Here is a 12,877-nt window from a genome sequence, read left to right on the forward strand (position 1 = left end):
GTTAAATATTTTACACCAGATTACCAGCCCAGACCTCTCTCCTGAGTGTCTTTTGGATAAAATCATGCATAAAAATATAACCCAATCTGAAATCGTGATCAACCTCCAGAACATATGTTCCAGTTTTCCAAACTATACAATGACAGTCATTTTCCACTTTCTTCCTTTACCTCCCTGCCTTTTCTTTTTTTTTTTAGCTTCATTGAAGTGTAATTGATACACAAAAAATTGCACACCTTTAATATATACATCTTGATGAGTTTGGACGTATGCATACATACACCCACGATACCATCACCACAACCAAGATACTAAACATATCCATCACCTCCAAAACCAACCCTTTATTTACCTTCTTGAGCCAAGCCCCACCACCACGGCTTCTCATAAAAAGAGCAAAACTCTTCAATTTAGCTGCTTCTGCCCAAATTTAGCCCTCATCATGTGATCAGCTGAACAGACAATATGAATACTCTCCTAATTGGTTTCTGTGCCTTTGGTCTCTCTCCCTTTGCAAGCCATCTTCCAGATGTTTCCAGTTATTCTCCTAACAAACATTCAGACTGTGTATTATTCTTCTATTTAAGCATTTTTGTGGCTCCTGTTTGCCTACAGAATAAAGTCCATACTCTTTAGCCTGGTATTCAAACTCTATCTTCCTCTCCAGCCCAATTTTTCACTGCCTTCAAACACGATCCCCCTGCCTCCATTTGCAGACCTGATGCTCATCCACACATATCATGCTATTTCACTAATCTATGCTGTCAGTCATCTCCAGCCCTGTGCACAATGTTTTCTTAACCTGAAATACACCATCCTTTCTTTTCACTCGATTAGTCTTTTTTGGGAACTTCTTCATGCATTATGCAGCTTAATCATGCATTATATCTCATAATTTATTTTGTTTTTATCATTTATTAGCATTTTTTCCTTCTCCCTAGAATTCCATAGAACTTAGTCCTTGCCCTTAAGGAGTTTAAGTCTTGCTCATTTTCTTTCCCATTTGAGCACCTTCCATGCAACAAACATTCAGTAAAGTGCTTGTTGAATGAATGTTTTAGAAATCAAGCACAAGACGTCTTGTGTAGATATGGAGCAGTCCACACACTTAAGAAATTTAGCTGGAGGTTCTGGTTCAAGCTGGCCACGTAAGAGGGGCCTGAAGTCACCTGCTCCCACAGCCACACCAAATCTACAGCTACACACAGAGCAATTCCTTCTGAAAGAAATTCAGGAACTAGCTGAGCGACTCCTACATGTTGAGCAAATGAGGAAAAAACCCACATTGAAACAGGTAGGAGAGGCTGAGACACAATCTAACTGTAAAGCCCACCCCTGGCATGGTGACACACAACCAGGAGGGAACTCGCAGCTTCTCCCTGAGGAGTGAGAGGTTTGAACCCCACATCTGACACCCCAGCTTTAAGACTTCTACCTGATAGGCCTCCAAAACATATAGCTTTGAAGTCAGTGGGGCTTGCATCCAAGAGATCCACAAGGATATAGTGAACTAAGAGACAGTACTTAAAGGACTCACACGGACTCACCATGGCTAAGCCCCCAGGACACAGCACAGAGGCAGCAGACTGAAATGCACCCACTCTTTCCATGACAGAGGCCTATTTGTTTGTTTTAAAAGCTTTAGCCTGAGCAAAAGGCTTCTAATTTAACACAGATAAAGGGGCTGACTGCAGTACTCTCCAGAGACCATGGATGCCAGCAGGTACCATCTTCCCACTCCTTGCCTTGCTCCAGGATACCAGTATCTCCCAGAAAGAAGCCTGTGCACACATCTGGTGCTCCAGTTTTTGTGGCTGCTGCCCAGAGGACACATCCCTTGATAACCTGGCTCTGGTGGCCAGTGGGGCTTGTGTTGATGGGTTCAGTGGGATAATAGCAAACAAAAAAACAGTTTTTAAATGGCTATCCCCCCAGGGCTCAGTGCAGAGGGAGCAGACAGAAACTCACATCTAGTCTGTCACTGAAAGAGGTATATTTGCATACTTTAAAAGCTACTGCCTGAGGATCGGCAGGACCAATCACCCTGCATCTAGGTGCTGACTGAGATCCTCCCCTTTGGGACACTCACGGGTCTTGGCACACCCTCAACTACTGGGAACCCTGAGAACAAAGAGGGTTGCTTAGACAATCACAAAGGTTTGAGAGATGACTAAGAGCTAGGGCAGGGTTGAAAGATCAGGTTCATCTCCTACACAAAAGACTGGAAGAGGTGGCTATTATATCTAATGCATAGTAAGCAACACAGAGAGTCAAGGAAAATGAAGAACTAGAGAGATATGTTCCAAATGAAAGAACAAGATAAAACCTCAAAAAAGACCTTAATGTAATGGAGATAAGTATTTTACCTGATAAAGAGTGGAAAATAATGGTCATAAAGATACTCATCAAGGTCAGGAGAACAATGCTTGAACAAAGTGAGAATTTCAACAAAGAGATCGAAAATATAGGAAAGTACCAAATAGAAATCACAGAGCTGAAGAGTACAATAACTGAACTGAAAAATACACTAGAGGGGTTCAACAGCAGACTAGATGAATCAGAAGAAAAAAAATCAGTGAACTCAAAGAGGGCAGTGGAATTCATTCATCAGAGAAAGAAAAAGAAAAAAGAGTTAAGATAGCTTAAGGGACTTATGAGACACCATGAAGAAGACCAATATTCGAGTTACAGGGGTCTCAGAAGGAGAAGAGAGAGAGAAAGGGGCAGAAAACTTGCCTAACCTGAGGAAGGAAATAAACATCCAGAGGAGCCCAGAGGCTTCCAAATAAGAGGAATTAAAAGAGACTCACGGCAAGACAAAAACAACTTGTTACATACAAGGGAACCCCCACAAGACTATCAGCAGATTTTTCAGCAGAAACTTTACAGGCCATAAGGGAGTTTCATGATACATTCAAAGTGTTGAAGAAAAAAACTCCAACAAAGAATATTCTACCCAACAAAGCTGTCATTCATTCAGAACTGAAGGAGAAATAAAGAGTTTTCCAGACAAGCAAAAGCTAAAGGAGTTCAGCACCACTAGACCAGTCTTACAAGAAATGTTAAAGGGACTTCTTTAAGCTGAAACAAAAGGGTGCTAATTAGTAACAGGAAAACATATGAAAGTATAAATCTCATTGGTAAAAGTAAATATATAGTTAAATTCAGAATAATCTAATGTAATGGTGGTGAGTTAATCACTTATAAATCTAGTATGAAGGTTAAAAGACAAAAGTAGTAAAAATAACAATAACTACAATAATTAGTTAAGGGATACACGAGATAAAAAGTAAACTGTGGGGGCTGGCCCAGAGGTATAGTGGTTAAGTTTGCACATTCCGCTTCAGCGGCCTGGGGTTCACAGGTTTGGATCCCAGGTGCAGACCGACTCATTGCTTGTTGGGCCATGCTGTGGCAGGTGTCCCACATATAAAGTAGAGGAAGATGGGCACAGATGTTAGCCCAGGGCCAATGTTCCTCAGCAAAAAGAGGAGGATTGGCAACAGATGTTAGCTCAGGGCTAACCTTCTCACCAAAAAAAAAAAAAAAAGTAAACTGTGACATCAGAAACATAAAACGTGGAGAGGAGACAGTAAAAATGTTGAGCTTTAGAATGTGTTCAAACTTAGTTGTTATCAACTTAAAATAGACTGTTATAAAAAAATATGTTTTATGTAAGCCTTATGGTAACCACAAAGAAAAAAAAACCTATAGTTGATACACAAAAGATAAAGAGAAAGGAATCTAAGCATACCACTATAGAAAATCAACAAATCACAAAGGAAGAGAGCAAGAGAAGAAGAAAGGAAGAGAGGAACTACAAAACAGCCAGGGTACAGTTTTTAAAATGGTACTAAGTACATACCTATGAAAAATCACTTTAAATATAAATGGACTAAATTCTCCAATCAAAACACATAGAGTGGCTGAATGGATTTACAAAAAAAGACTCATCCATACGCTGCCTACAAGAGACTCATTTCAGATATAAGGACACACACAGACTGAAAGTGAAGGGATAGAAAAAGATATTCCATGGAAATGGAAACCAGAAGAAATCTGGGGTAGCTATACTTAAATCACACAAAATAGACTTTAAAACAAAGACTGTGTTAAGAGACAAAGAAGGGCATTACATAATGATAAAGGAGTCCATCTAACAAGAGGATATAACATCTACTTTCATCAATTCATAGATTATCCAGACAGAAAATCAATAAGGAAACATTGGACTTAAATGACATGTTTGACTAGATGGACTTAACAGATATATACACAACATTCCATGCAAAAGCAACAGAATACACATTTTTCTCAAGCTTACATGGAACATTCTCCAGTATTGATCATATTTTAGGCCAGAAAACAAGTCTTAATAAATTTAAGAAGACTGAAATCATATAAAGCATCTTTTCTGCCCACAATGGTATGAAACTAGAAATTACAAGAAAACTGGAAAATTGAACAACCAATGGGTCAAAGGAGAAATCAAAAACTGCCTTGACACAAATGAAATGGAAACACAACATACCAAAATTTATGGGATGCAGCAAAAATAGTTCTAAGAGGCAAGTTCCTAATGATAAATGCCTACATCAAGAAACAAGAGAAATCTCAAACCACCTAATTTTACACCTCAAGAAACTAGTAAAAGAACAAACAAAGCCCAAAGTTAGCCCAAATAAAGCTCAGAGCAGAAATAAAGTCAAAAAAGACAATAAAAAAGATCAATGAAACTAAGAGTTGTTTTTTTTGAAAAGATAAACAAAATAAACCATTAGCTAGACTCACCAAGAAAAAAAGAGAGAGGACTCAAATAAATAAAATCAGAAACAAAAGAGATATTACAATGGATCCCACAAAAATACAAAGGATCATAAAAGACTACTATGAACAATTATATGCCAACCAACTGGATAACCTAGAAGAAATAGATAAATTCCTAGAAACATACAACCTACCAAGACTGAATCATGAAGAAATAGAAAATCTGAACAGACCAATTACTAGTCAGGAGATTAAATCAATAATCAAAAACCTGCTAACAAACAAAAGTCCAGGACCAGATGGCTTCACTGGTGAATTCTGCCAGACATTCAAAGAAAAATTAATACCAATCCTTCTCAAACTCTTCCAAAAATATAAGAGGAGGGAACACTTCTAAACTCATTTTATGAGGCCAGCATTACTCTGATACCAAAACCAGACAAGGACACCAGAAGAAAAGAAAATTATAGGCCAATATCTATGAGGAACATAGATGTAAAAAGCATCAACAAATATTACAAACTGAATTCAACAATACATTAAAAGGATCATACACCATGATTAAGTGGTATTTGTTCCAGGGATGCAAGGATGGTCTGACATCCACAAATCAATCCATATGACATACCACATTAACACAAGGAAGGATAAAAATCATATGAACATCTCAATAGATGAAGAAAAAGCATTTGACAAAATTCAACATCCATGTATGATAAAAACTCTCAAAGAAGTGGGCATAGAGGGAACATACGTCAACATAATAGAGGCCATATATAACAAGACCACAGCTAACATCATACTCAACAGTGAAAAATGGAAACCTTTTCCTCTGAGATTAGGAACAAGGCAAGGATGCCCACTCTCACCACTTTTATTCAACATAGTACTGGAATTCCTAGCCAGAGTAATCAGGCAAGAAAAAGAAATAAAATGCATCCAAATCAGAAAGGAAGAAGTAAAACTGTCTCTATTTGCAGATGACATGATCTCATATATAGAAAACCATAGAGACTCCCTCAAAAAACAGTTAGAACTCAATGAATTCAGTGAAATTGCAGGATACAAAATCAATATACAAAAATATGTTGTGTTTCTATACACTAATAACAAACTATCTAAAAGAGAAATTAAGAAAACAATCCCATTTACAATTGCATCAAAAAGAGTAAAATGCCTAGGAATAAATTTAAGGTGGTGAAAGACACTGTACACTGATGAAATAAATTGAAGACGACACAAATGGAAAGATTTTGTGCTCATGGATTGGAAGAATTAATATTGTTAAAATGTCCATACTAGGCATAGGACATACAAGGCAATCTACAGAGTTGATGCAATCCCTATCAAAATTCCAATGGCACTTTTCACAGAAAGAGTACAAACAACCCTAAAATTTGTATGGACCCACAAAAGACCCTGAATAGCCAAAGCAATCTTGAGAAAGAAGAACAAAGCTGGTGGTATCATGCTCCCTGATTTCAAACTACATTACAAAGTTGTAGTAGTCAAAACAATGTGGTATTGGCATAAAGACAGACACATAGATCAAGGGAACAGAATAGAGAGCCCAGAAAAAAAGCCACACATATATGGTCAATTAATGTATGACAAAGGAGCCAAGAATATACAATGGGGAAAGGATAGTGTCTTTGATAAATGGTGTTGGGAAAACTGGACAGCCACATGCAAAAGAATGAAACTGGACCACTATCTTATACCATACACAAAAATCAACTCAAAATGGATTAAAGATGTGAACATAAGACCTGAAACCAAAAAACCCCTAGAAGAAAACATAGGCAGTAAGCTCCTTGACATTGGTCTTGGTGATGACTTTTTGAAGTTGACACCAAAAGCAAAGGCAACAAACACAAAAGTAAACAAGTGGGACTACATCAAATAAAAAGCTCTGTACAGCAAAGGAAATCATCAAAATAAAAAGGCAACCTACAGAATGGGAGAAAAGCTTTGCAAATGATGTATCTGGTAAGGGGTTAATATCCAAAAAATATAAAGAACTCTTACAACTCAATAGAAAAAAGTGTGATTAAAAAATATAAGATCTGAATAGACATTTTTCCAAAGAAGACATACATTGGCTAACAGGTACATGAAAAGGTGTTCAACATCACTAATCATCAGGGAAATGCAAGTCAAAACCACAGTGAATTATCACTTCACACCTGTTAGAATGGCTGTCATCAAAAAGACAAGACATAACAAGTGTTGTTGAGGATATGGAGAAAAGGGAACCCTTGTGCACTGTTGGAGGAATGTTAATTGGTGCCGCCACTATGGAAAACAGTATGGAGCTTCCTCAAAAAATTAAAAATAGAACCACCATATGATCTAGTAATTCCAGTTCTAGATACTTATCCAAAAGAAACAAAATCACTATCTTGAAAAGATATCTGCACCCCCATGTTTATTGCAGCATTATTTACAATAGCCAAGACATGGAATCAACCTAAGTGTCTATCAATGGATGAATGGATAAAGAAAGTGTGTGTGTGTGTGTGTGTGTGTGTGTGTGTGTGTGATAAAGAAGATGCACCCACGCAGTGGAATATTATTCAGCCATAAAAGAGGAGGAAATCCTGCCATTTGTGACAACATGGATGGGCCTTGAGGGTGTTATGCTAAGTGAAATAAGTCAGGCAGAGAAAGACAAATACTGTATAATCTCACTTTTATGTGGAGTCTAAAAAGACAAATTCATAGATAAAGAGAACAGATTGGTGGTTTCCAGAGGTGGGGTGTGGGCGAAATGAGTGAAGGGGGTCAAAAGGTACAAACTTCCAGTTATAAGATAAATAAGGCCTGGGGATGTAATGTACAGCATGGAGACTATAGTTAACGATACTGTATTGTATATTTGAAAGTTGCTAAGAGAATAAATCTTAAAAGTTCTCATCACAAGAAAAGAATTTGTAGCTGTGTTTGGTGATGAATGTTAACTAAACTTATTGTGGTAATCAATTTGCAATATATACATATTTCAAATCATTATGTTATACACCTAATACTAATACAATGTTATACGTCAATTATATCTTTTGTGTGTGTGTGAGGAAGATCAGCCCTGAGCTAACGTCCAATGCCAATCCTCCTCTTTTTTTTTTTTCCTGAGGAAGATTGGCCTGAGCTAACATCCATGCCCATCTTTCTCCACTTTATATGGGACACCGCCGCAGCATGGCTTGACATGCAGTGCGTCAGTGCGCGCCTGGGATCCAAACCTGTGAACCCCGGGCTGCTGAAGCAGAGCATGCGCACTTAACCACTTGTACCACCGGGCTGGCCCGCAATTATATCTTAATAAAAATAAATAAAAAAGAATTTTAGCTATGAATTTCAATATCTTTCACCATCATTCAATACTGACCAGCTAATCATCCGCATCATCATGGCATACCATAATATATTGAAGAACTTACACACAGCATTTTTATATAAAATTGAAACCATCTACCTTAAATTAAAATTTTAAAAAGTGATCAAAGCTAAATATCAGGTACTGGATAAATCATTTTTTTCCTTCTGAAAAACTGGAGAAAGGCAGGAAAGACATAAGTAATAAGGTAATCACACATCAAGGTGGAAATTGGTTAAAAACATATTACGTGATTTAGATCAGTAATCCAAAGAAAAATAATGGTGGGCATATTTGGTTATACACAGCCACTTTTTTAAGAGAAAATATTTTCTAGTGCATAGCTTCCTTTTGTATAAAGAGAAAATAGTTGGCTTAGGTGTAAGCAAAATCACCAGAATAAGGATTCTTGTGTCTCTTCTGCATAGGCTACGTAGGTTCTGGCTAAATCACTTTTAAGCAAGTAGAACCATTATCATTTGAATTGAGGAAAGGGAAGTGAGTCAGATGACATTTCCCTTCAAGAAAGCCTAGAATCATGGTGAGTTTCAGAAGACTTTAAAGAATATCTTCCCCGTAGCAAATCATCCCATTTCTTTTTTCTCAGATTAAGTTGAGTCACCTCACTTCTTTTTCTTCACTTCAGCAGTGAAGTGTCTATCATATTATGCTACATCAGGGTACTATTTTGACTGTGTCTTTCCTTATTTTGAAACATTCATTTTTAAAATGTTTCAGTCATTTCTTTGGACCAACTTCAGACAAGCCATGGAAGTTATAGCTAGCAACCTAGAAAGGATTTTTATGCATGTGTGTGGGAATCCCCTTGGAGTAGAATCAAATTGAAGTGTTAATGCTAAAGAATTGTCATTAACTAAGTTTGAAATCCCTTGACCATTAGCAATATGCTTTTTGAGCAGGCAGTGAGTCAGTGAAGTAGGGATGGGGGCTGGCCAAGTTTCTAGTGTGCACAGTTGGGACTCAATAAATATTTTCTTGTTGAATAAATGATTTTTTTTTGGTGGGGGGAGGCTTGTGGTCACAGGTATTGTGGTTAGAGTCAGGAACATTTTTGGGTTGCCTATTATACTGTAGCTACATATCAGTGTATGATTAGACAACCCATTAATATTGGTTTCTTGCTGGTTTGATGCCTTAAAACAATATATCAGTCAGCTATTGCTGGGTAACAAAATAATCACAAAATTCTCAGGTTACATATTTCTCATTCATGCATCTGTTGGTTGGCTGGAGTTTTGCTAGAGCTCAATAAGGCTTGACTCCAGGTTGTGGGTTGGGATCAAGTCTGTTCCACATGTCTCTCATCCTCCTTGGATCAGCAGGCTATCTGGGCCATGTGCGTCTTATGGCACATAAGCACAAGAGGGCAAGCCCAACCACCCAAAGACATTACAAGCCTCTACTTATGTCATATCTGCTAACATTCCATTGGCCAAAGCAGGTAAACAGGTTACATGACCAAGTCCAAATTCCTTTGGCAGGGAAGCATGCTCCCCCCAACACCTGGTCACTCTACTCTATCTACAGTGACCTTCTTCTTGTGTTCTTTGAGCAAGCCAATCACACTCCCCTCTCAAAGTCTTTGCATTTGCTGTTCCCTCTGTCTGATGTGCTCTTCCCTCAAATATCTACATGGTTCACATCCTCATAGCCTTAAAGTGTTTGCTCAACTGCACCTCATCAATGAGGACTTCCAAGACTCCCCTTTCTGAAGAGTCTTCCTCAGTGCCCCTCACTAACCCTCTCTTCTAAATGTTTGTCACCACCTGACATACCTATATAATTTACTTGTGTATCTGTTTAGCCTGTGTGCCTCCATAAGAATGTGAGTTCCATGCAGACAGAGCTTTCTGGTTGTTTATTGCTGTAACCTCAACACTCAGAACAGTGCCTGGTATATAGTTGGCTTTTGAGAAATCTTTGAATAAATAATCTTACTGCTTTTTAATTTTTATGGCTTTTTTTTTAGCCATTTAAAATCTGGCTCAGTGTTGAATAGTCCAATGGTGTTACTCTAATTTCAGGTGTCATTTAGCTGTTTTAACTTTCTCAGTCTAATTTGACACAGAAAATATTCGACATTAAGTATTTTTCAGTGTGTTAACTCACCTCTACTCATGTATATATGTGATAAATCTGATTTTGATTCTGAAAAGGTTAGTTAAACTCAAAGGACTTTTTCCTTACTAAGAAAATCTTGCGAAAAGAATAAAACAAGATTATACTTTACTTGTGTATCTGCTACCTAGGATTTAATAGGTGCTCAAAAAATGTTTGAATGGATACATTTATCACTGCCATGAAAGTTTTCTATTAAAACAAATAAGCCAGTTTTACTTGGACTGAATATGTATATTTGAGACTTATAGATGAAAGTTTATCTGTAAAGATGAACTTGGTTGAAATCATTAGGTTTATACTTTATAATCTGATCTTTGAAATAATTCAGGGAGAGGACTGCCAGTCACTTCATTGAATTGTACCTGAATGTTAACACAGTACAATTGAGTTCCTAGAGCCCCAGTACGATGTGATTAAACTGTCAGAAATATTGACATCATTGCTCGTGAGTGTCTCTGTTGGTTCTGATTTATTCTGTAAGGTATACTATCACTAGACTGGACTTGCTGCCATTAAAATGCCTCATGTTCCCCAATTTGGCAAAAATTTGCATCGGTAATAGAACAAAGAGATGTAATCAACCCTGCAGTTGACAGGATCCTGTTCCTGCTGGCAGTATTTCATTCATTCCATCCTCACCAGATAATGGTAGTTTAAACTCACAGGAAAAAAGAAACTAAAGATGCGGAATTTTATTTTTTCATTTCTAAAGGCATAAATATAAGCCAGTGGTGTGTGTATGTGGGTGTGGGTGCGTAGATAGATAGATACTGAATTTCATTTTTTCATTTCTAAAGGCATAAATATAAGCAAGTAGTGTGTGTGTGCTAGATATTGTAACTTCCTTTTACACTTTGTAACCTTAATTCTTCAGCACTCATTTCCTGTCCTTAGTATTTCAAGGAGGTTTTCTATGGTGTGTTATCATGAAACTCACAGAAGCAGAGGTTTTTTGTCTACCCTAGGTCCTTAGCCCTCCATTCTAATAATGGTACTCAGCCTCACATCCGCCTAGGATGTGATTTTGTCGTAATGATGAGCATTGCCAAGGATTCTTTCAGCTTATGCTTTAAAAAAGAAGGATGAAAACTTAGTAATAAATGCAGAATTATAATCATAGATGAAAATCCAAATGGCATAGATCAAAGGAAATGACAAGTATATTTAAGTCATTAAATCACTGGTTCCCCAGTCATTTCCAAGTTAGATGTGAACCCAAGATTGTCCTTAAGCATGTTCATTATTGTTGATTTGCTGAAGCAAGGTCTTGTTTTAGATGGAAGTGACAATGTGCTGAACAAATAGAGCTTGAAAAGAAGCTCTTTTCACTATTGGAAGATTGAATGTTATGAAAAGTTAGTTTCAAAGGACCTTCAAAGTTCAAAATAATTTTGTCTATGCTTAAGAAATTTCTCCCTCACTGCAAATGCTGTTTGAGGTGTATTTCTTTGACACGTGAATCAACAGTAGAGACACAGGTCAACAAAATCTACAAGGAGACTCCCATCCCCAGAGGAAGACCATCCATCCTTAAACTCCTTTCCTTCCAAATCATCATTTTCTCCTCACATAAACAAATTCTCAAAAATTAAAAAAATGTTTCCCTTTTATAAGCCTCCAGAAACATAATTATGATAAAGTAGCCCCATGTAGCAAAGAGGAAAGGAACATAACTCTCCAGTCTAGCTCATATCTATAGTCCTTAGAATATTAATATTTCATTACATATATAGGTCACATACAACTTTTATTTCTCCCTATTGCACTGGACTTTAAAAGTACCTGAGTTTTGTTTATATTTTTGGTTAAATGTCAAAGGAAAGGGTGGGAAAAATCCCTCAGTGTCTCCACTCCTTTCTTACCTTCATAAAATGAATGCAAAATGTCACATTCTTCTTTTCTTTTGTGTTGAAGAGACGCACTGCCAATGTCCAATAATAATTTTTTTATTACAAAGAAAAACATTTCACATTCGTTAATGGGGCTTAAGAAACTTATGTCAACTTTATCTTAACTTCTAAACAGATGTACAGTTTTCTTCTCCAAAGATAATGACATAGATAAATCCCTGCATGGAATTCTTCTTCCCTTTAAGGAATTGCTCCCTAATTGTTAAGCTCGAGGGGTTATTTTTGTTTATGTCATTTATGAGCGAGTGGAAATGAATTTATAATAGATTTTAAGATGCAATCATGGACCTTTTTTCTAGTACCTCTATTTTTTCCTTAAGCATAATTTGCCATTATTTGTGTTTGCATTTGTTAAGGCGAGGAAGATCTTCTCAGCCCTCCCCAGGACACAAGCACAGGGTTAGAGGAAGTGATGGAGCAACTCAACAACTCCTTCCCTAGTTCCAGAGGTAAGCCCCACTACCTAGAAGTAACTCAGACTTACTGTAAGTAGGCCACTCATTTCCATACCCAACTAGTGTGTGTATTTTCCATGTTTAAATAAACATGTGCTGACAGAATGCCAATTTGGGATCATTGTGAGAAGATTTTATTTTTAAATGTAAATTTATGGTTTGGAGTATTTTGAATTCAAATACCTGTGTAATCAAGATATTTCTAGAAATAAGAATACTAAGAAAGT

General features: G+C 37.1%; 1 protein-coding gene and 1 long non-coding RNA gene across 6 annotated transcripts in view; one reads left to right on the forward strand and one right to left on the reverse strand.

Annotated features, from left to right (window-relative positions):
- The window catches only part of LOC101392552 (dystrophin), a 760,070-nt gene that overhangs the window by 731,241 nt on the left and 15,952 nt on the right, over window positions 1-12,877 (forward strand). For all 5 annotated transcript variants that reach the window (XM_004435057.3, XM_087426760.1, XM_087426761.1 and 2 more), the window contains one exon: window positions 12,552-12,644. In XM_004435057.3, coding sequence (XP_004435114.2) covers window positions 12,552-12,644 — 93 coding nt within the window. The remainder of the gene's footprint in view (window positions 1-12,551; window positions 12,645-12,877) is intronic.
- Window positions 1-12,877, reverse strand: part of LOC147911963 (uncharacterized) — a 98,629-nt gene that overhangs the window by 30,205 nt on the left and 55,547 nt on the right. The gene's annotated exons all lie outside the window — the stretch shown is intronic.

Source organism: Ceratotherium simum, chromosome X (genome assembly GCF_057802395.1).
Source record: "Ceratotherium simum simum isolate JZ-2026a chromosome X, ASM5780239v1, whole genome shotgun sequence".
NCBI lineage: Eukaryota > Metazoa > Chordata > Mammalia > Perissodactyla > Rhinocerotidae > Ceratotherium > Ceratotherium simum.